Source organism: Scardinius erythrophthalmus, assembly GCF_964197995.2.
Source record: "Scardinius erythrophthalmus genome assembly, chromosome: 21".
NCBI lineage: Eukaryota > Metazoa > Chordata > Actinopteri > Cypriniformes > Leuciscidae > Scardinius > Scardinius erythrophthalmus.
In genome coordinates this window covers 14,684,960-14,709,244 of record NC_138241.1, presented here as the reverse complement: position 1 = coordinate 14,709,244, position 24,285 = coordinate 14,684,960, and the positions used below count along the sequence as shown (strand labels likewise).

At 37.5% G+C, this 24,285-nt stretch overlaps 1 protein-coding gene across 3 annotated transcripts in view; it reads left to right on the top strand.

Annotated features, from left to right (window-relative positions):
• LOC308681723 (uncharacterized protein) overlaps positions 1 to 24,285 on the top strand; it is a 188,134-nt gene that overhangs the window by 121,575 nt on the left and 42,274 nt on the right. For all 3 annotated transcript variants that reach the window (XM_081350827.1, XM_081350826.1, XM_081350825.1), the window contains 16 exons: positions 1,495 to 1,557; positions 1,657 to 1,701; positions 2,004 to 2,036; positions 7,767 to 7,805; positions 8,055 to 8,099; positions 8,444 to 8,479; positions 11,102 to 11,146; positions 11,580 to 11,633; positions 16,727 to 16,780; positions 18,081 to 18,170; positions 21,915 to 21,956; positions 22,607 to 22,684; positions 22,906 to 22,941; positions 23,077 to 23,121; positions 23,281 to 23,334; positions 23,530 to 23,571. In XM_081350827.1, coding sequence (XP_081206953.1) covers positions 1,495 to 1,557; positions 1,657 to 1,701; positions 2,004 to 2,036; positions 7,767 to 7,805; positions 8,055 to 8,099; positions 8,444 to 8,479; positions 11,102 to 11,146; positions 11,580 to 11,633; positions 16,727 to 16,780; positions 18,081 to 18,170; positions 21,915 to 21,956; positions 22,607 to 22,684; positions 22,906 to 22,941; positions 23,077 to 23,121; positions 23,281 to 23,334; positions 23,530 to 23,571 — 801 coding nt within the window. The remainder of the gene's footprint in view (positions 1 to 1,494; positions 1,558 to 1,656; positions 1,702 to 2,003; positions 2,037 to 7,766; positions 7,806 to 8,054; positions 8,100 to 8,443; positions 8,480 to 11,101; positions 11,147 to 11,579; positions 11,634 to 16,726; positions 16,781 to 18,080; positions 18,171 to 21,914; positions 21,957 to 22,606; positions 22,685 to 22,905; positions 22,942 to 23,076; positions 23,122 to 23,280; positions 23,335 to 23,529; positions 23,572 to 24,285) is intronic.

Genomic DNA, 24,285 nt, shown 5'->3' with positions numbered 1-24,285 from the left:
AAACACTCTCAATGTGGTTATTGGTGGTAAAACATGGCATGCAATTCTAAATCCTTCATCTTAATATCATTTAAGGAACTCTGTGTAATTGGAGTATCCAACCCAAAAATGGTTTTCAGACTCCATACAGTAACTGCATGTTACGTCTGCCAGTTTGCATTGTCTAGAGAGAGGACAGCATCTCAAAATGGACGCAGAGTAAGACAGGAATTCATCTTCAGTGAGAAAGTGCCATCTATTGGCCGATAAATTCACGTCCTATCTGTGTGACTTGATGTGCTGTGGCGAGTTACGGAACATTGATTTCATGTTTAGTGGCTGTAATTAAGTGGTAAACCACCATGTGTGATTTATGCAAACATGAGAACATTTGTGTAATGGAAGTTAGATCAAATAAGAGTTCAGAGACCGGTTTGACTGTGCCATATAACACTGCATCAACACAACCACCCCCACGAGAATTTTTTTTTTGATATCTGCGGTGCTGGATTCTAGACTCCCTGCATGCATCACAGCATGAATGAATCTCACATATTACAGCGTCAGATTGTTTCTAGTGTTTTCTGCTTTATTTGAAATGGTGTTTCTGCTTTTGTGTTTTTTCCCCCCTTTGACTTGTCATAACTTGATGTGTTTTTGAGTGTCACATTCATTGCAGTTTAGTCTTTGCTACAAATTGTGATTTTCCTGGCCTGAAAAAAAGGTCAGGAAAATAAATTATAGTTAGTGAAGTGCTGTTGAAATTTAATCACTTTATTTATGCTCGTCTTTCAAATATTTTGATTCTATTATTCTATTATTTACAATAATTTTTGCAATTTCTCATATATTTTATATTGTAATTTTTATTCAATATTTTAAAGATGAGCTTTAAATATATTTACACATATATAAAATAAACAAATACAAATTCATACATATGTAAATACATATACTCAAACATTTGTGGACAATAGGATTTTTTTATTATTATTATTAATACTTTTATTCACCAAGGATGCATTAAAAGTGCATCCTTGACTTTTACGTTGTTACAGAATATTTCTGTTTCAAATAAATGCTGTTCTTTTAAACTCTATTCATCAAAGAATCCTAAAAAAAGTGAGAAAAAATATTAATAATTAGAATGATTTCTGAAGGATCATGTGACACTGAAGACTGCAGTAATGATGCTTAAAATTTAACTATCATCACAGAAATAAATTTAGATTTTAAATATATAGTAAAATAGTTAATTCATCTTAATTCATAATATTAATCGTTCAAATAAATGCAATCTTGGTGAGCAAAACATAAAAAAAAGCTTACCAACTTCAAACTTTTTTATTGTAATGAATTTATAATATTTAATAAAGTATGTTTGTGCGAGGGAATTTCTAAAATAAACAATAATAACTTACAATAACAGTAACATTTTAAAAGTTTAAATGCCATTGGTTACCCCCTAAGAAGGTTGTTGACCCCTCAACAATATTATCTGTTGTTGTTTTTCAGGGGGTGAAGGGTGACCCGGGTGTCACAGGAGTGGATGGACAGAAGGGTGATAGAGGAGACCCTGTATGAAACATCTCAGAGGCCTGATTAAAAATTCCATCAGATTTTGTGTGCTTATTTACCTCATGATAAATCCATCTCTTCTAACATTTCACTCCACAGGGTTTGCCTGGCCTGGAGGGAGCCGGTGGAATAAAGGGGCAAAAGGTGTGTAATGCATGTTTTATTTGTTAGTTGTGTGTGTGTGTGTGTGTGTGTGTGTGTGTGTGTGTGTGTGTGTGTGTGTGTGTGTGTGTGTGTGTGTGTGTGTGTGTGTGTGTGTGTGTGTGTGTGTGTGTGTGTGTGTGTGTGTGTGTGTTGGAAGGAGGGTGATCTTTTCACTTGTTTGACGGATCTTTGTAGTCTCAGGTAGACATATTTGACTGACTGAAGTTCAGATTAAATGAATCCTGTGGTTCATATGATTTAATTTCTTTGCGTTTGTGTGTCTTTTATTATTATTCGTTTAGGGTGAAGAAGGACCTAGAGGACCGGCGGGCCCTGTGAGTACTGTACCGGTTCAGCCAGAGGTTCTGATGCATGCAGATGCTCTCTACTGTAGTACAGACATATTGGCCTTCATGCCATAAACCACTCCGATAAATGATTCAGAGCCAGTGCTCTAGGATTCATTTGAACTTTTCATTTTTACAGAGCCCCTAAAGGGACATGATGAAAAAAAAATTAGATGGGAAGAAAATGTATATGTCAATGCTTTTGCTTTTCCTTGCCAGTGTTTTGTGTTCTGCTGATAAACTTTGCGTTCTCTCACAAAACCGTTGCATTCCCGCGCAAAACTTTTACGTTCCCCCGAGAAATTTTGCGTTTTGCTTGCAATAAAACACAAAAGTTTCTCAGAGGAAAAAAACACAAAAGTTTCTCAGGGCAACGCAAACATTTTGTGAGGGAATGCAAAGTTTCTCAGGGCAACGCAAACATTTTATGAGGGAACGCAGTTTCTCGGGGAAACGCAAACATTTTGTGAGGGAACGCAAAGTTTCTTGGGGGAACGTAAACATTTTGTGAGGGAACGCAAAGTTTCTTGGGGGAACGTAAACATTTTGTGAGGGAACGTAGTTTCTTAGGGGAACACAAACATTTTGTGAGGGATCGAAAGTTTCTTGGGGGAACGCAAACATTTTGTGAGGGATTGAAAGTTTCTCGGGGGAACGCAAACATTTTGTGAGGGAACGAATTTTCTCGGGGGAACGCAAACATTTTGTGAGAGAATGCAAAGTTTCTCGGGGGAACGCAAACATTTTGTGAGGGAATGCAAAGTTTCTCAGGGCAACGCAAACATTTTATGAGGGAACGCAGTTTCTCGGGGAAACGCAAACATTTTATGAGGGAACGCAGTTTCTCGGGGAAACGCAAACATTTTGTGAGGGAACGCAAAGTTTCTCGGGGGAACGTAAACATTTTGTGAGGGAACGCAAAGTTTCTTGGGGGAACGTAAACATTTTGTGAGGGAACAAAGTTTCTCAGGGAAACGCAAACATTTTGTGAGGGAACGTAGTTTCTTAGGGGAACACAAACATTTTGTGAGGGATCGAAAGTTTCTTGGGGGAACGCAAACATTTTGTGAGGGATTGAAAGTTTCTCGGGGGAACGCAAACATTTTGTGAGGGAACGAATTTTCTCGGGGGAACGCAAACATTTTGTGAGAGAATGCAAAGTTTCTTGGGGGAACGCAAACATTTTGTGAGGGAATGAAGTTTCTCAGGGGAACGCAAACATTTTGTGAGGGATCGAAAGTTTCTTGGGGGAACGCAAACATTTTGTGAGGGAACGTAGTTTCTCAGGGGAACGCAAACATTTTGTGAGGGAACGTAGTTTCTCAGGGGAACGCAAACATTTTGTGAGGGATCGAAGTTTCTCAGGGAAACGCAAACATTTTGTGAGGGAACGCAAATATTTTGTGAGGGAACGAAGTTTTTCAGGGAAACGCAAACATTTTGTGAGGGAACGTAGTTTCTCAGGGGAACGCAAACATTTTGTGAGGGATCGAAAGTTTCTCGGGGAACGCAAACATTTTGTGAGGGAACATAGTTTCTCAGGGGAACGCAAACATTTTGTGAGGGAACGTGGTTTCTCAGGAGAACGCAAACATTTTGTGAGGGATCGAAAGTTTCTCGGGGGAACGCAAACATTTTGTGAGGGATCGAAAGTTTTTGTGAAGGATCGAAAGTTTCTCAGGGAAACGCAAACATTTTGTGAGGGAACGAAGTTTCTCGGGGAAACGCAAACATTTTGTGAGGGAACAAAGTTTCTATGGGAAACGCAAACATTTTGTGAGGGAACATAGTTTCTCGGGGGAACGCAAACATTTTGTGAGGGATCGAAAGTTTCTCGGGGGAACGCAAACATTTTGTGAGGGAACGCAGTGTTTCTCAGGGGAACGCAAACATTTTGTGAGGGATCGAAAGTTTCTCGGGAGAACGTAAACATTTTGTTAGGGAATGCAATTTCTCAGGGGAAAGTGAGTTTTTGGGGGGAAATTCTAAAGTTTTGTGAGGCAACGCAAAGTTTCTCGGGGGAACACAAAGTTTCTGTTGGGAACAGTTTCTTGAGGGAATGCAAACATTTGCAAGGGGACGCAAAATTTCTCTGGGGATGCAACATTTTTCAGGGGAACATAAAAGTTTTGCGAGGCAACACAAAGTTTCTCTGGGAAACGTGAAAGTTTTGCAAGGCAACACAGTTTCTCGAGGAAACGCAAAGTTTCTCGGAGGAACAGAAATGTTTTGCGAGGCAAGCAAAGTTTCTCAGGGAAACGCAAAAGTTTTGCAAGGAAATGCAAAGTTTCCCGGAGGAACGCATATGTTTTGCAATGGAACGTATTTTCTATTATCTCTATGCTATTATCCCCCAACTATTTTTTCCATCACCATGTCCCTTTAAGGGCTCCGTACATTTTAAACTATCGTTGGTAGAAAATAGTTATGGGTACAAAACTAGTGTAAACAAATAATTATTATTTGTACTACCGTTCAAACGTTTGGAGTCTGTAAGATTCTAAGACAAAGATAACTTGATATAAATATCTTGATAGTTTGATATTTATTAATTTATTCATGTGAATCCACAGCTGAATTTTCAGCATCATTACTCCATTGTTTTTCAGCATCATTACCCCATTGTCTTTATTGTTACATGACCCTTCAGAAATCATTCTAATATGCATATTAGCTGTTTAACATTTCTTATTATTATCAATGTTGAAAACAGATGTACAGTTTAAAGGTTTGTGGAAACAGTGATTTTCAAGATTCTTTGATTAATAGAAAGTTTAAAAGAGTATAATATAAAAATATATATATATTTTTGTAACAAAGTTGTTATTCTCACTTTTGATCAATTTAGTGCATCCTTGCTGAATGAAAATAAGAATTCCTTTAAAAAAAAAAGTCTGACCCCAAACTTTGAAACAGTAGCATATGTTAAAATGCAGATATTTGAGTAACTTGATCAACTTCCTGTATATTCTGCTTAATAATTTCACATTTTCTTACCCATGTTTCATTAAAAGATCACCTAAATTACTTTCTCTAAAAGAAACCCTGTAGCGTTCAATGCTTAATTTTCATAATAAATTCAGTTTAATTTGAACTTCGATGCTTATTTGAAAATACACATGATCGATGAGAACAATTCGCTCACTTTCATACATCCGGGAAGACGCTTCCACATGAAAACGCAATCTAGGATTTCTGTATTTCTTGTTCATTCTGTATTTTTATATTCATCCAAGTTGAAATTAACTACCAGCACCAACATATTTCCTAGTACGGACAGTGGAGAGTGTACTGCATCAATTCAGCACTGTTCATCAGCTTCATCTCTGCTGACTGGCCACTAATAAGAAAACCTTTGAAAGCCGGGAAGCCGAAAGCTTTCTGGTCGCACTTAGCAAGAAATTTGCAGGTTTGGAACAGCATCGCCGGTGTCAATTAAATCAAAGGGGATGGGGAGAGGGGTGCGATTTGACAGCAGGGCACAAAATCAATTGATGCTGCCTGCTGTGTGAATCTCTAGCTAAATGGGAAAGTGAGATGACTGTGGCCCTTTTAAACCAATTTACAAAGATTGAGGAAGACTAAAGAATCTTTTTTGTTGTTTCTCCTGTTCTGAAACGGCTAATTACGATGATGGGTGACTCAAATATGAACTGGCTTTTAAGAGTTTGATTATTCTCTCATGGTTTCCTCTTTAGTTTATAATTTGATTGTAACTGGCTCTGAATGGAGCATGTTGTTTAGAGCTAGTTCTCTTTTAATTAAGGATGTGTAATTAATGTGTGTTTTTTCTGTCCAAGGGAAAAAAAAATCTTTGAACAACTATAACCTAAATCCCATTTCAAGATTTTAATTGCATTCTTGTTAAATGGTAATTAGCTGTTTTTCTGAGCTCAGACTAGAGCAAGTCAATGTATGGTTGTGCTCAACTGAGTTCAATGGATTCCTTTTTCTTTTTTTTTTTTTTTACTTGTTTTATGATGATGTATTGCACAACAAAGCTCTTTTTTTAAAACCTTGTGAGCTGCCTACCTATACATAAATTAGTTTCACTGCTGATGCAGGTCCAAAAAATTGCAAAAATAAGCTGCCTTCTTAGATGCTGTAATTTTGGCATAATTCAAGGCAGTATCACTTTTATCCTTAAAGAAAGTTATCTAAGATGATTGATTGACAGAGGCGAACAAAATCTAAATGTATAAATATACACTAGTAGTATTTATGCCATACCATGTGGCAAGAAATTTTACTTGCACTACTGTTCAAAAAGATTCGGGTCAGTAAAATTTTAATTTGAAAAAAGAAATACTCAAAGTAAATACTTTTCAACTCTAATAATAATAAAACTGAACACTGAAGACTGGACTAATGATGCTGAAAATTCAGCTTTGTTATAACAGGAATAAATTACATTTAGTATATTAAAGTATATTAAAATACAAGGTCTCCGCGGATCCTTAAAATGTCTTAAATTTACGTTTCAAAGATCTTAAAATGCAACCGAACAGTCACCAACATTTTATTTTCATTTGTTGCTTTCTGAAATCTTAAAACCATGTCAATGGCTTGCGACATGAGTGCTTAAAGTAACTGACACATTTGAGCGTTAAAGAAACGTGGGTGAATGTGAAAATTGCAAGAGATCTAAATCTTCTAAGATCCGTTAATTTTGGCGTTACGTTTGGTGAACGTAAACAATAGGGAGAAAATCAGATGCTCGTCAGTCAATATATTGGATTTGTGCATTCGGTCTTAAAGTGACAGCAGCCTAATACACAGGTCTGCTGCTGTCTGCCATTGTAATCAGACGACAAAAGACAAAGAGAGAATAACAAAGTTATTTTCCGTATTTTATGAAACTATTCAGTATATTTAATTTTTTGTTTTAAAAAAATTCTTAAAAATGACATTATTGCCCAATATTTGTGTGCAATATATTTTTATGTTTACAGTATTGTGTCATTAACATTCTTACACTGAACTGTGTTGGAATCATTGGTGAGTCCAGTGTTTCCATTTCACTTAGGATGTCTTAGAAGGCAACTTCCTATGCAGGGATTATAAAGCTATGAATCTTACTATAGGTTTGGGAGCAGAGCTCATATATTTGGCATGCTTTTATTCACCACAATGAACAAGAAAAAAATCCACATTTTTTTCTCTAGACCAACTTTGTCTTGAAGTTACATCCGGCCTCCTGTTGTTTCATCTTTATTCATGGTTGTTTTACACCGCATGAAAGACAGTAGATGAATCCAACGAAACGATCTGTCTTTCACCGTTGACTGAAAGCCGTCGGAATGACTGACAGGCTACTAAACCCTGCTGAGCACTGGTAGTTAATGGGTAAATGGAAAGCCATAAAGCAGATTCAGAATTCACCACCATGTGCCTTGAAGAGGGTCTGTATTTCTCGAGGTTCTTGTTGCAGTGAAAGGCTCTTGGCATTTTAAATGTCATAAGCCCTGGATTAATGTTAATCTCTCACATAGAGGCCATCCAGACAGAGAGAGGGGAAGCTTCTGTTTTATTCTTGTGTGGAGATGTTGAGGTTTTCAATGAACTGAGATCTAAGAGCAGAGCGTGAGAAAACATTAAATCATAACTGATGGGATCATTCTAGCACATGTACCCCGCAGTCAATTGCCTCTCATGATGGTTTTCTGCAACAGCATAAGTTGACATCAATATTAAAGATCATCTTTTTTCTTTATTCAGGTCATGACAGCACATGGACTGAGACTACCTTCTGGACCTGTAAGTTTAGATGAGTTAGGCTTTTTACAACATTGAAATATTTTGAAATACAGTGGTGTCTGATGCCAAATGTACACAGCAAAGGTGACACTGAAGCTCTTCTGAAATGGCATTTACACTGAATGTTTAATGCTGCTCAGGGGTGGCATAAATGCCATTTGCACTGTGTACTTTAGAAATATAATTAAGCGTTTCTTCCATTAATAACCTCTATGCATTATTTTGTTTCCGCTCTCTATAATCTATGAGGGGGAAGGAGGTGATAAAGGCCAGAAAGGAGAGAAAGGAGACCAGGTTAGTAGCCACACATTACCATCATTTGTCATGCATCCACAACAGTTTGTAAGATCATTAAAAGGTTTAACTACTGCCGGATATTGTTTAAAAGTCTTGTCTCCAAAAAAAGGAAAATATAAAAGCTGTATTTTAATCAATACAATGGACAGCCAATCAAAACGCTCAGTCCAGCTTTCTCTTTGATCCATCAGATGTTAGTAGAGGGTTTAAAAGAAGGTATTTTAAAAGCATGGACACACAAATTTGTTATTTATTTTTTTCGACCGTGGAAGTCTCATGTCCTCTTGAAAAATCTTGTGATTTTAATGCATTGTGTTCAGCATTTTCTCTTCTTTCACTAGGGTGAAAAAGGTTCTGAAGGCTCACAAGGGATACAGGTAAATAAAGCCTGTGAAAAAATGTGGGTAACACTTTATTTTACAGTGTCCTTATTACACGTTACATGTAGTTACTGTAGTAATAACTATAAATTATGCATAATTACATGGCAACCTAAACCTAACCCTATAGTAAGTATGTAGTTAATTATTAATACTCAGTACTTAATTAAACTGTAACACGGACACCTTAAAATAAAGTGTGACCAAATGTTGTGCAATGTTTTTCATGATGCACATCAGGGGAACAGATTGTAAAGCAGTCAGCATGTGTCACGTTATGCGGATATGAACCCAAATGCAGACAATAATAAATGAAACATGGATTTATTAAACAGACAGAAAACAAAGACCCTCGAGGGGGCAAATGAACAATGACAGGACTAGACTAATAAACTTGACAATAACATAAGACTAGAACTAACAGGCAGGATACAAACTCTGATCACAGGAATAAACAGCTCACCGAACAGGAGGACAAGATACAAAACGAACAAGCACCGAGTAACAAACACCAGGACCTTAAATAAGAGACATTATCACCAGGGCACAGGTGACACCGATGAACAAAAGACTAACGAGGAGAACAAGGGGGCGTGGTAAACAACACAAGACAACGCAATCACATGCCCAAAACACAGGCCATGTGTTTGCACACACACACACACACAACATGAACAAATCTTGACATAACCCCCGTCTCACGGAGCGGCTACCAGACGCTCCACATGAGACATAACAGACTGTAACTCAAACACAAACCAACAAAACATAACTACTAACAACAATGGCAAACAAGAGTACATAATAACAGGATTGGGGTGACTCAATAAAAATAACACACAAGGGAGGGGGGGTGGGGGAACAAAAGAGTTCATCGGCAGGGGTCCAGAATGGATCGGTGAAGCAACGGTCCTAGACTCACTGGACATGGCCGAGGGTTGAGGGCAAGAAAACCGAACAGGTCTGGGTGGAGACACATAAGGTACAGTCTTGGGGAGAACAGATCGGGGTAACACAGTAGCAGGGGTAACCAGGGGAACCACAGGGAACAAAACAGATGACTGTGACCCTGAGACAAACGGTGTAGCTGACGGTTCTGAAGCTGAGACCGGACTGGGCTCCTTAGCTGGGACAGGGCTGGACACGTTCACCTTCCCATCTACCTCAGCGTGGACGAGCCTGGACTCCTTGGCTGGGACAGTGCTGGACTCGGTCCTTCTCCCATCTACCTCAGCATGGACAGGACTGGCCGCAGCGGCCTGGAGAGTCGATGTGGGTCCCGGAAAAAACTGGGACGGAGGACATGAAGCTTTCCTCCTTCTCCTCCTTGACCGCGGAGCAGAAACCATATCTGGATTTGTAATTGGTACTGGGACCGTTACAACAAGTGGAGGGACCACCACCGGCAATGCTGACTCAGTAGATGCGGCTTCCGATGCAGACTCCCTCGACACCCCTCCTCCTTGCTTTCCGCGAAGGTTTCCAGCTACAGCGGGTGCTTTGGGAGTCGAGATGAAGGAAACATGGTCCCCAAGCGCTGTGACGGCCAGGACGCGACCTTCCGGGACCACCGGCAATGATGAAGATGTCCTAGTAGGATCCTGTCGCTCTCCCCGACACACACAGTTCACCACTTCACTGAACGGGCGTCGGATCAGCCCCTCTCGTTCACACATAGGAGGAGGTGCATTGAGACCCGCGATGAAAAAGGAGTTTAAGAGGATCTCTGGCATGAATCCCCTCTTCTCATCCACCCTCTGGACATATCTCTCCAGGAACTCCTCTCCTTGGGGAGGAAACGGAGTCCTACCTCCCTTCATATCAGTGGTTAGCGTCAGCCACCATTCTTCGTGATCCTCCGACTGGCCTCTTGCAGGAAAAGACATATTGTCTGCTGGGTTCAAAAAATGGCTTGTTCGTTCTGTCACGTTATGCGGATATGAACCCAAATGCAGACAATAATAAATGAAACATGGATTTATTAAACAGACAGAAAACAAAGACCCTCGAGGGGGCAAATGAACAATGACAGGACTAGACTAATAAACTTGACAATAACATAAGACTAGAACTAACAGGCAGGATACAAACTCTGATCACAGGAATAAACAGCTCACCGAACAGGAGGACAAGATACAAAACGAACAAGCACCGAGTAACAAACACCAGGACCTTAAATAAGAGACATTATCACCAGGGCACAGGTGACACCGATGAACAAAAGACTAACGAGGAGAACAAGGGGGCGTGGTAAACAACACAAGACAACGCAATCACATGCCCAAAACACAGGCCATGTGTTTGCACACACACACACACACAACATGAACAAATCTTGACAGCATGTTAGTGAGAAATTAAATTAGTGAGAAATTAAACTTTATTAGTGTGTAATGCAAAATAAAGTAAAAATCGTCTATCCAAATGTATTTTTATAGAAATTAAAATGTCTGTTATTTCTATTTCTGTAATGCAGAATCTTTCCCTTTCCTTTCATTATAATATCTATTCCGAAATGTTCTTGTAAATGGCACATTTTTCTGAGAAATTTTGATTTCTCTCTTTCTCACTCTCCTTTTCTCACTGTATTGTTTTTTCTTTCCTTCAACTCTTATAAAGGGCATTCGTGGATTGCCTGGACTGTCAGGGACACCAGGACTTGAGGTATGAACCTCCTGTCTCCGTAAACCCTCCATTGTGACATCTTGTGATTTGACCAAGACAGAAAGAACATTAAAGTCGCTCTACGTTTAGTATGATGTAATTATTGTTGACCTTTTCAACATGGTTGACCAGCAAGAGAGCAGCTCTGCCATGATCTCGCTGATTTACTGACCAGTGTCTAACAGGTGGCTTATTGCAACCAGTTCTTGCTGGGTTAAATGGGTTCAGTCACAAAAAAGCAGCTGATTGTGGCCTTCATTTTAGTTTAGGGCACAGATAGGGACCTCTCAGAATAGCAAGCAGTCAAAATGCTAAAATTTTCACAGCTGGTACAAAATCAAAATACCTGAAGCAAGAGTTTTCCATTTGATCTGAAATAAGGTCATACTGCTCATATGAAAAGATCTTAACATGTTTGTTTGTGTTCTTACAGGGAAAGGAGGGTCAGCCTGGTCCCATTGGCCTCCGTGGTCTTCCAGGAGACCCGGTAAGCAGGAAACAACTAGCTTCTCAACTTTTCCCGCACCGCTTTGTAAAATGCATATTAAAGTACCTTGAATGGGGCAACTTGAGACATATTTTGGGACCAGAATATCATACAATCTTAAAAATAAAGCCATATAAGAACCATTTTACTATTATTTTTTTGACTTGCACCGAATTGCTACATTTCTGCACCGATACCGATAGTTAGATTTTCTTTAGGGGAAAACAACAACAAATAAATAATACAGGGAACCAGCAGCGGCTCGCCCATAGAGGGCGCTGGGGCGCCGACCTCCCTGCCAGTTTTTTATTTTTATTTAATTTTTTATTTAATAATAAGAAGTTTTTAATAATCTCTCATTTTGAAAAATAATCTGTGTTAATGACATGCTATTAATGGTTTTACTTTAGAATGTTTTTATTACTCTCCAGAATGATATTTGCATTCACTTCATGTTGGTGTAGTATTAGCCAATAGGCTGTCTTCCCTGGGCTCCAGTTCGCTCAGCCCTACAGTGCTGGAATTTAAGCCAATGGTTACCCTGTTGCTACGCAAAAAAGTTTATATTTTGCCAATCATCGTCGTCGAATTTTATGGTTTGGGGGCTCTGAAAATATCGCCCGTAGTACCAAGATTAGAGCAGTGCACCTGCTGCACCACGGACGGGACATTTACCTCAGAGGAGTGCGAGTGCAGTATGGCAGCGCCGGCGACATCGAGTAGCATTAGTTGAGTAAAGTTGGCAATAAATTCACAGATTCGAACTTCCCGGGTCAATAACTGGTGAGCTAAACGTTGTTACTTCACAAATAACACCTCTTTTTAATCGTAGTAATGTAGACAAGCAGCAACCTAATTTTCCTCAAAACGAGCTTTCCCTCGCAGTGGACAAAATACATTGATCTCTATGCGCAGGCGGCAGAGAGACAGATCCGAAGGGACCGTCTGCAAAGTGCAAAACCCGAAAAGCCTTACTACGAAAACAGTCAATAACTTCACTCTCACACACTATAGTGTCAAATTCAGTTCACACATCACTGCTGTCCTGATGGTTATACTACAACACTTATTTTGTATAAATATCTTTTTGCATAATTTTTATGATTATTATTTATGAAAAATATTCAATAACTGCACTGTAATTCACTGTATTGTTGCCAAATTCAATTTACACATCACTGATGTCCTGGTGGTTATACTACAACACTTATTTTGGGAAAATATATATTTTAAATTGTATATACAATTGTAAATTTATAATTTTTATGAAAAATATTCCATAACTGCACTGTAATTCACTGTATTGTTGCCAAATTCAGTTCACACATCACTGCTATCCTGATGGTTATACTACAACGCTTATTTTGGAAAAAATATATTTTTAATTTTATATACAATTGTAAATGTATGATTCTTATGAAAAATATTCAATAATGCATGTTGCAATGCATTCTGGGTTCCACCAATCAAAAGTCATTCATGGCTCCCATCATGCATTGCTGCATGAATAAATAATGAGCTTGTGATCAGAAATGATCTGTTTGTCACCATTGCTGAGATTCATATGCTAAATCTTGATGTCTGTGTGCCTACATAAAAAAAAAATTAATTTAATTGATCAAATCAATAATAAAAAAAAAAATATATATATATGAACCCAGAATGCATTGCAACATGCTATATTATTGTCACCATTGTTGTGATTCACAGGCTGATTCTTGATGTCTGTGTGTCTCTTTTTTGTATAAGAGAAACTTTTTAGAAATTATTCGGATTACATTGTAAAGGCCCTTTCACACTGGACGGGATTTTTACGCACGAATAATTCGCGCGATGGTTTTATTTTTTGATCAGCTCATTGTGTAATGAGTGCTTTCACACCGAACGCGAATGTGCTGCGGCGAAAAAACGACTTTTTTTTTTCGTTTCGATGTCAATTTTTTTTTTCCTTTTGCAGCGACAGAAAATACTTCAGCCAATCACATACTACAAGGACAATGATTGTGTGGCGTAGCATTGCCAACCAACTTGGTTATCACGACTGTGAGTATGTTGTGTGATAGTTTTAGTCGTTGTATAGTCCTGTGCTGTGTAGGCTAGCAGGCTAAACTACATTTGGGATAGAAAGCTAATCGTCAAAGATAGAGATAGAGACCGTGTTTACGCGGCTCATGTGATGGGTTTTGACGCAAACTATTCGCTTTTTCGTTACGCATTCGGTGTGAAAGGGCCTTAAAAGCTAAAAATATTATGCCGTACAAGGCCAGTGCTGCTATAATTAATAAAGTTAACCTAACTCAGAAATTGGACGCTATATGAGTTCAGTGATTCAGGTCAAATGATTGTGAAATAATGATTATGTTAAAACACAACCAACACCATCAGATCACATTTTCTATTTGTTCATCCGGCTGTTATAACTGAATTACAGCAGCCGAACAAAACTTAAAGTTAATAATTTAAGGGTCAAGAGCCCAACTAAAACACACACTGATCTCCATAATGGTGACTTAAATCATGGCTTTCTCCTTCAGTGATTCTGCTTGTTAACATCAGTTGTCTTCAATGTTGGCAATAAAAAAGAAAGAATTCTTAATTCAGATTTTTTTTTGTACATTTTTGTCATTTTAAATGGTTAACTTTTAAGGAATTATTTTAATTACTCAATTCTAATTTGTTAAATTTAATTAATAATATTGCTTGTAATCTGTTGCCACAATTTTATTGAGTAAATATAGCGTATTCATTTTTATGCTGTCATTCTCTTACTCACTCAGTCTCTCTCTCTTACTCACAGTCACACACACCACGTTTCACACACATTTGCCATTAAAATAGTGATCTCAATAGGAATGTAACTGTATGTTTGCTTTGCTTTTTTTTGTTTCGAAGTTCTGAGCTGGATTACTGTGTTTCTATCTGGAAACGGAGCATAATAAACATGCAACTTGTTCATTATCATTACCTGTGAAAACTGTTGATTTCTACATGGCAGTTCAATTCATATGGTCTTTTTAGACCATTGGTATTGACTGGTTTGAGTTATTTTATTGGTATAAGCAAGGGACATGGGTGGCCTAAAATGCACCAGAATGCAGGAAATCACATATATGAAATTAAAAAAATTCTGGGGGAGAAGCCCCCAGACCCCCAGCAAAAACAGCCCCACCTAAAATATTTTTCACCAGCCGCCACTGCAGGGAACCCTCTCATTTGGTACATTTCTATAATATTATATTAAACTTATCAACAGAGCCCAAACTATTATAGTCAACTGCTATTTATTTTCAGATATAATAATTACACTCAAGTTTTCACTCAATTTGCACATAAGGTAGTTTTCATAAACGCTTGTCTTCATGACAAATGTATTAAATAATTACCAGTAAATAGTGTTAACTTTCTAGTGTCTGTGAACACTGGAAAACTTTCCTGAGGTAAATGCAATTTTAAGGGACACTTTGTTCACAAGTTGTTTTATGGTGTCTTTACGTGGTTGAAACACAGATTGAGCGGATACATGATACATTTTGATGTCTTTCAACATATCTTTTAATGTTCATGCATGTTTTTTGTGCTAACTTGTATTAAAGTGGAAGAAAATACTTTTTAAGGGCCACATTTAAGAGCGTCAAAACTGCATTTATTGCTTGAATTTTGTGATACAGTGGACAGAGACTTTGTTTCTAATCAGAAGTAACAGAACAAAGCTCTGCGATTATTGGATGGGAGGCGTGTTACAAATAATGTTTGGTGTAGGAAAAAACGCAGACCTGGCAACCCTGGCTTGATCTACGGGTGATTCATAGGGTCAAATAGAGCCTACTTTATCACTGCTATTTTTATTGTTGTTGCATTTACTTTGACAGCCCTCAATTCAACACAAAAGGCTTCACACAGAGTATGATTTGCAGTCTGACATGTTTTTCCGTCCCCATTTGATTGACAGGATATAATCGGCCCTAATCATTTGGCTGTTTTTGGAGTAGTTCACTTCAGAATTAATTTACTCACCCCCACGTCATCCAATATATTCACGTCTTTCTTTCTTCAGTTGGAAAGAAATGAAGGGTTTTGAGGAAAACTTTCCAGGATTTTTCTCCATATAGTGGACTTCAATGGGAACCAATGGGTTGAAGGTCCAAATTGCAGTTTCAATGCAGCTTTAAAGGGCTCTACACGGTCCCAGCCATGGAATAAGGGTCTTATCTAGCCAAACCTTCAGTCATTTTAAAAAAAAATGAACATTTATATACTTTTTAAACCACAAAAGCTCGGCTTGCACTAGCTGTGATGCGACACACATGACGTAATCACGTTGAAAGGTCACACTATCATCATATGTCATCATAGGGCCTAGTAAGACACTGATTAGCTGGTTCAGGTGTGTTTATTTGGGGTTGGAGCTAAACTCTGCAGGACAGTGACCCTCCAGGACCGAGTTTGGAGACCCCTGCTTTAAAGGTTCTTCATTGAACCATATGTCAATAAAGAGGCTTTTTAAGAGTGTAGAGATTTGGGGATGAACTATTTTGACTACATAGAAAACCCTAGCAATCACATAGCAGCGCACTAAACACCCCTCAGAATATCTAAGCAACCCGCATTGTAAAGCTCTCGCAATCACCCACAACGTCTTAGCGTAATAACAGGGAATTTTGCATGGGCAAACACTCCACGAAATTTAAAAAATCTAGTTTCATTTTCATCACGCTCTCCACAGCCTTTTAGTTTTTCCCACTCTCGCTCGCACACAGGAAAAAGACAATGCGCGTATAAATAACAGAGGCGAGAAAAACGAGGATGCAGAGCTGTAAATTGTTGTGCAGACAATCAGTAATCAATCAGTAATCTGAAAATTAATTTGCAGGGACGGGTACATCTGAGTTCTCTACATGTGGGAGGAAACAGCATCAGTATCACAATCTGTTCTCTGCACCTGCTTCTGCTAACAAGCATCTGCCTTTATCCCAAAAAAGATGGGGACAAAGGGATGGGGGGATGTTAGGGATCAAATCCAAAAAGAAAAAGAAGGAACTGCTAAAGCTGATAGGCATGTGTCTTATCGCTCCTTGTTTTTTGTTTTTTTTTAGGGCTCTCCCGGTCAGCCAGGACTGTCTGGAAAAGACGGAATGAAAGGAGAAAAGGTACGCAAGAGCATTGTGCGTTTGGAAGTACACCGTGACTGGGGCCACATGTTTCTAGCCTGATATTTTTCATGTTTCTGCATGTGCAGAAGGTCATGTTCACATTAGGCTTCACTGAGCTGTGCTTTACTTGTACGTTTCGACAGTTTGCACCAGCTGTAAGTGGATAAAAAGCTGTGTGCTGGAATAGTTTCAGTTACTTGAGATATCTCAAAGAATTATTGTTTTATGTTTGTGATTTATTGGGGTTCTTTGGGAGTCATAATGCAATGTGTGTAGAGATACGGGAAAGCATAATGAAACTGGATATCCAGTCTAAAGTACACTACTACCACTGATCTGAAGGCCTGTAGCAAAATTGAACCTCAGATGATTTAAAGAACTAAAGAATGGGTACACACTTAGCAAATTTATTTATTTATTATTACTTTTAGTGACAGAACCCGAGGACTTAATAATAAGGATTATAAATAAAATTAATTTTTCAGTAGATCAGTTTTCCACTAAAACTATCGTTATGTATTTTGTATTATTTATAGACTATTATAGTATTATTTATATACTGTTATATGTATTAATCTTCTGAATGGTCTATTTTATTTTTTAAGGTTTAATGATTTCATGTGCTTTTGTTGTTTTTGTCTTTTTATTTTTTTGTTAAGCTGGTTTTATTTCAGTTTTAGTTAGTTATTTTAGTACTTCAACTTACACTTATTTATTTCACTTAATTGCTACTTTTTGAATTTAAGTTGTTTACATTTACATTTTATTATAATTCAATTGCTGAAAAAAGTATGTAATGTATATTATTTAGTTACTTTTAGTGCATTTTATTTTATTATTACTGTATACTGTATATATTTTGATCTCATGTCTTAGTAGACTAAGATATTGCATTATGGCAGGAAGGGGCCTTAAGTGCATTTAATGTTCCTCCAATAATAATATGTTTGATTCATTCATTTTTGCTCCGACCGCAAAAATTTAAGTTATTGTTAGAAAGTCGACTGGCGAAAATGCTTTCAATATCTCACAATCATTACAGCGTTTTCAATGACGTGAGTGAGTTCAGCGTGGCGGATGTTTAGTGAGCTTTTTTAACCTCTAAAGCTGCAAGAGGTGATTCCAGGTTGGTGGCATTTGCCCCGGATGTCTGTGATATTTACGTCCAGCTCTTGTTTTTGCATGTGCGTGTGAAGGCGGGCATGTGTGTGCATTTGTGCGGTGCTCCTCAACCTGTCAAGTGACAAACCGGAGGTGACAGCATCTCTAAATGCCAGCTGTCGGTGTGTGTTTGTAGGGTGATTCAGGCGGAGCACCGGGACCGATAGGCCCCCAGGGTCTCAAGGGTGAACCTGGAGAGCCCTGCTCTGTCGGACTTTGCACTGGGGTAGGTACACAACACCATTCCTGTGTTTCTCTTTCACGTCACCTGCATGTTCCCCACTCAATATCTTCTCTTTCAGCACCTCTTATAGACACAAACAGAATATCACTCGACACTTATCCAACATCCCACCGCGTTGGTGACAGCTCAGGCACACTGACAATGACGTAAATATATATGCCTGTATATATATGCAACAGCTAATGCGAGACATTGCTGCACATTCTTGGTCCGCCAGCAGCCGGGGTTATTGATGACAGCTCCTTGTTTTCAGCTGTGACAATGAAAAACTGTTCATGCTAAAACACCGCTTTGGTAAAACTATCCTAATGGAACACCTGTCACCTGTTCATGCCATGAGAGAGAGAAAACACCAATCAGATCTGTTAAATAGCTCGGTTGTTTCTCTTAGACACCTGTGAGATTAAATGACAGCAAATCAAGGTTTTTGCTTCAGTGTACGGCATCTTGGTTTTCGCAGATAAAAAAATAAAAAATAAAATCCTACGGATCTCAAAGTTTTATCTGGAGTTTCAAAAGAAATCTCAACACTAGCCACGTTTCCATTACAGATTTGTGCAAAACTTTCGCGATATTTTTATTTTAAATATTTATAGTGTTTCCTATGGAAGCTTGTTTCCGCCACAGAATAAAACATTTTAAAAGATAATTGCGACTTTTTATCTCACAATTGCGAGTTTACATCTCACAGTTCTGAATTTATTTCTCAGAATTGTGAGATATAAAGTCAGAATTGCGTGAAATAAAGTAGCAATTGCGTGTTATAAAGTCAGAATTGCTAGATATAAAGTCAGAATTGCGTGAAATAAAGTTACAATTGCATGAAATGATGTCACAATTGCGAGATATAAAGTTAGAATTGCGTGAAATAAAGTCGCAATTGCGTCTTATAAAGTCAGAATTCTGACTTTTTTTCTCGCAATTGTGACTTTATATCACGCAATTCTGACTTTTTATCTCAGAATTACGTGATATAAAGTCGCAATTGCAGGTTATAAAGTCAGAATTGCGTGATATAAAGTCACAATTGCGAGAAATATTCTTGAAATTCTGACTTTTTTTCTCAGAATTGCATGTTTATATCTCGCAATTCTGACTTTATAATACGCAATTGGGAGATATAAAGTCAGAATTGAATGATATAAAATCGCAATTGCGTGTTATAAAGTCAGAACTGTGAGATACTATTCTGAGGTAAAAAAAAAAAGTCTGTCTTTTTTTTCTTTAGAATTGGACTTTATACCCCAATTCTGAGAAAAGATGTCAGAATTGCGAGATATAAACTCACAATTATGTGTTATAAAGTCAGAATTGCATGATATAAAGTCGCAATTGCGAGAAAAAAAGTCAGAATTCTAACTTTATAAGACGCAATTGCAACTTTATTTCACGCAATTCAGACTTTATATCTCGCAATTCTGACTTTATATCTCACAATTGTGAGGTTAAAAAGTTACAATTACCTTTTTTATTTTTCACTCTGTGGCGGAAACAAGCTTCCATAGTTTCCATTAACCAATGTGATGCGACAAAAACATATTTTTTGCGATAAGTCATTCCGAACGGATGTTGGTAGGTTTACGTATATCGCAGCCATCGCACTAGCCCTTTTTTTTAATCGATGGAGACATAGGTGTGTTATCCAATGATTAATGGAAAGGAAAGACCCTTATACTTGGGACCAGCCACGTATGAGGTGTTCTGGGTGTTTCTTCTTCCTATTCGTTTCAAGGTCTTGATAAATTGTGGCATTTATTGAATCTAGTATTCCTGTAATTCTTTTGTAAAGAACCTTGTCTCGTCTTCTGTCCAAACACACCGAGCCATCTTTAAGGAATGATCAACTTTTACGTACTCCAGGTGACCTGTATATAGGAAAAACTGTTTCTATTGCAGTTTTGCGGATATTCCTTTTTCGAATTGCCTGAAAAACCCTCGAGTGTAAAAACGTTTTTGCGAAATTGGCGTATTTTCAATTCGCAATAACTTGCACAGTTTGAAGGGTAATGGAAACACGGCTAATGCCTCAGACTGTGCTCAGATTGGCCAAGCTACAAGTCTTCAATCTCTCAGAAATCTCAATTTAAACTTTTCAAACTTTTTTTTGTCTCATTTTTTGGGAAACAACATGTCAGAAAGAGCTAATAGATTCTGGGATGTTGTAGAGTCACATTTCGCATTGGGATGTTGTAGAGTCACAGAGTGATGTAGTACGATCATCACTGTTTAAAGTTGCCATGAAACAGATGTTACGATCAACTTTCTTTCCCTATTGTGACATATATCCAAGTGAAACTGCTTCTCGGATGAAAAAAAATATATATATGACTTGATTGGGTTTTTGATGGTTGTAGTTTGCTATTGTTCGCTCTTTTGACTGCCGTTATCAATCTCTCTCTATTTTTTTCCTCTTTTGAAAGTTGTGAAAACACTATTGTGGATTATTTATTTTGCTATTTAAGCAAATGGAAACAAAAAAAATATTTAATGTAGTCTCTCATTCACCGCTATAGAAGTTTGATGTCCCAACTATTGACAACTACCATTCCTGCGAAACCCGGAAATGTGAAAGGGGTCAATCGACAGATTTGATTTCACAGTTTTCATGAAAGTTAGATGCCAGCTGGACTCTGACCTAAGAAATTACGTTTGTTTGCGAGAGGAGGAGATAAACTGCATATTAACTGTAATGGTGGCAAGACATCCAGCATGAAGCATATAGACAGATGGGTGGTGGGCAGACAGAGCACTTGTTGGTCTGATGAATGATGATTTGTTGGTCTGAAATCAATATAGAATGAAGTCATCAGCCACCATTTTAGTGGAAAAGAGAAAAAGAGGTAAATTCGTGAGTGAACTGACACTATTCACAGTTTAATGCACATTCCTGGTCTCAGTCTGCACTAGTATTATTATTATTACTAATAATAATGATATTATTTCATAATTTAAATAAAAAAATTTAAAAAAAATAAGCTTGATCCATTTGGATTGTGAAAAGATTATTACTACTTTTAACACACTTTTCCATTTAATCCAACTTCTTAAAAAGGCCTTGCTGTATTTATTTAATCAGTTCACTATATCCTGAAAAACAGTATCCTGTATTACGACTTCACGGGATGCAAAAAGTCTGCAATGCGAAAACTACTTGCTAATCTAATTCTTGCTGACCACAAAAATCAATTTTCCATCAGTGGTGTATAGCAAATAATGCTTACTGTAACTCTTTTGCACTGTCGGCGCCTACAGTATCACTTGCAAATCACACTGAGAAAAAATGTAAAATTTGCTGTCAAGACAAGGCCATGCAATATTTAGCGATGTTGAGGAAAAAGTAAAAATGTATCTGTAAGCTATAAGCTACTAATTTGAAGTGGTTTAGAAAAAGTAGTTTGTTTAGTAGCCTGACAGTAAATCATTTGTTTTCAGAATACTGTAGCTTTTCCAGTTGCAAGCTACTTTTTACAAATAACTTTTGTCAGTTTTTACACACACACACACATATATATATATTCTTTCTCTGTTTCGTTATTTTATGGCTTTAGTAGCATCACTACTTTTAGTATTGATTTTTTTTTTCAGAGATTTTACAGACAACTATTTCAAACAAAGTTTCTCAGTTCATCACTTGAGTCTATTTATCTGTCTGAAATAGAATCTTACGTAAGTTCTAAGAACATGGTATTCATTTGAGTTTGTATTTCATCTCTTGTTTTGTTCTAGGAGGAGGCCGTGTCTGGTCCACGGGGGTCACGGGGTCCTAAGGTTGGTTACTGTGAACTTTTTTTATTTATTTTAGTAGTCCATTATGCGCTTATGAAGTTTATCTGCAAAGCAACAGCCCCAGAGTTCATATCAGTCATATTACCCTGTGCTGTGCTTCGCTATGTCTTTTAGTCCAATTTTCCTTTTTTTTTTTATTAGTGTGATAAGAAATATCAGCATTGTGATGTGAATAATTTAAAGGAAAGTTCTGGGTTCATCAGTGACATTGTTGATTACCAGAGAATATCATTTCTGTAACAATGAAAAATTGTGTTTGCAGGTTCAAACAAGTTACAAGTTGAAATTGTCTTTAGTGAGCTTAACTTGTATTGAACCCAGAGCATTCCTTTAAACCAGTTTCATGCTGTCATAAATTATTTGCTTATGCTAAACACTTCATTAAATCTCTTTTTTTTTACTGCTGTGTAAGCATCTGTTTGTAAATGTTTCATTTTAAATATATTACTAGATAATGGCTGAAGATGTTTATGATGTTGCTGTGGAAACAAATTCATTTTAAACCACAAAAAATTATTCAGCCAAGCTTTATTGCATAAACTGTCATTACTTTTGACTGAATTTTGGACTTGCTCAACCCAAGTTTATTTAGTTTAGCGGTATGAACTTTTTCCGCTGGTTCTCTCTTACAGGGTGAGCGAGGTGTACCTGGAGTACCTGGAGATCCTGGAGAGAAAGGAGACCCTGGGATTGGAATCACCGGACCCCCTGTATGTACCTTTTTGATTTGAATTTTAACTTCATTGTCCTTCACAAACACTCAAATAGTCTTCATTTAAAGGGACAGTGCACCCAACTATATAAAAGCATTCCAAGTAGCTTTAGAGTTTAGCATTTTAGTAAATGCATGTCACACTGAAAACAATAGTATTATAAGGTAAGTGTAGTGATTAATAGGAAATAGCTTTTTTTTTACATTTTATTTCTATAGGGTCTGATGGGACCTAAAGGGGAAACAGGATTTCAGGTAAAGGATTCATTTACATCCAAAATGTACACAAAGCATGTAAATGTTGTCACTGTGCATAATATATTTATCTAGATTGTGTTGAATATGATGAAGCCAAGGATGGGAATTAACATGATGGTGTTATTTTCACAGGGTCCTCGTGGACCTGCAGGAACTGTTGGATTGCCAGGAAATATGGTGAGAAGTGCTTTTAAATCTTTGCAAGCATATCATGTCAAAAGGTGGACATATCCTGCTATGTATATCCTTATATGTATGAATTATATTATTGGAAGAATTCTTAAATACCTTTAATATTCTTATATTCATACATGTATGTGTTTCTTAATCTGAAAGGGACCTCCAGGCCCACAAGGCAGACCAGGACCCCCTGGACCTCCCGGAGAACCGGTTCGTAACATTTTATTTCGTAACAGTCTTATAAACATGAAGTTAATATCGAGTTGTACAGACGTTTTGTTTGTTTTTGCTCCGCTAATGGAAATAGTTGGCATTGCACTTGATGGAGAATATAATAAATATTTGTGTTGCATCTCATTTTTAATGTTGTATCTAATGCTGCTCTAAATAATGTTTCCCTTTCAGACAGCACTACCCATTGTGGGAGACATGGGGACATTAATGAAGGTACTGTCTGTCCTCCTGTGCACTTATTTCTATTGCAGTCTATTGGACACTGAACATTAGAAGTATGATTTTTAGAGAACAGTGCTAAGATAAATAAATATAAGATGCTGAATTTACAGTTAGCACCCCAAGTTTCCTTTTAGATGCATATCAGAAAGACTTTTGCAGAATTTGAAACCTGACATCTCAAACCGAAGATATTTAAACCTGTGTTCCCTTCAGTGAGATTGAGTATGGATCTTAAGTCAGATCTTACCCTGTGTTACCTAGAGGAATCTTATTTTCCCTCTATAAAAATTAAAGATTTTAGAATCATTGCCTTTCCTATTATATACATGCTATTTGAGTAACAAAACTCAAATGACCGACTATAGTCAGAGGGTATTTAAAGCCCAATTTTACCTGAGTAAATTTTAAACGTGTTTTATAAATTATTTAATTGCTGTCTATTGCTGTTTTGAAACCTTTGTATATTCAGCGCTTAGAAAAAGAAACACTCTTTCAACGTTCACTCTTCGCACTCCCTTTAATTCGTGCATATAAGTACATTCTGATATGTCTTCCTCCTCCACTGCTCTTTATGTTTCTGTTTGGGCATCATTCATTCATCTCTTTGCGACTAGAAACTTCTGACAAGATAAATGCCCGTTTGCTGAAATTCTGAGATTCTTGGGAGTGAACCGTCAACCACAACAACACATTGAGCTACTTACA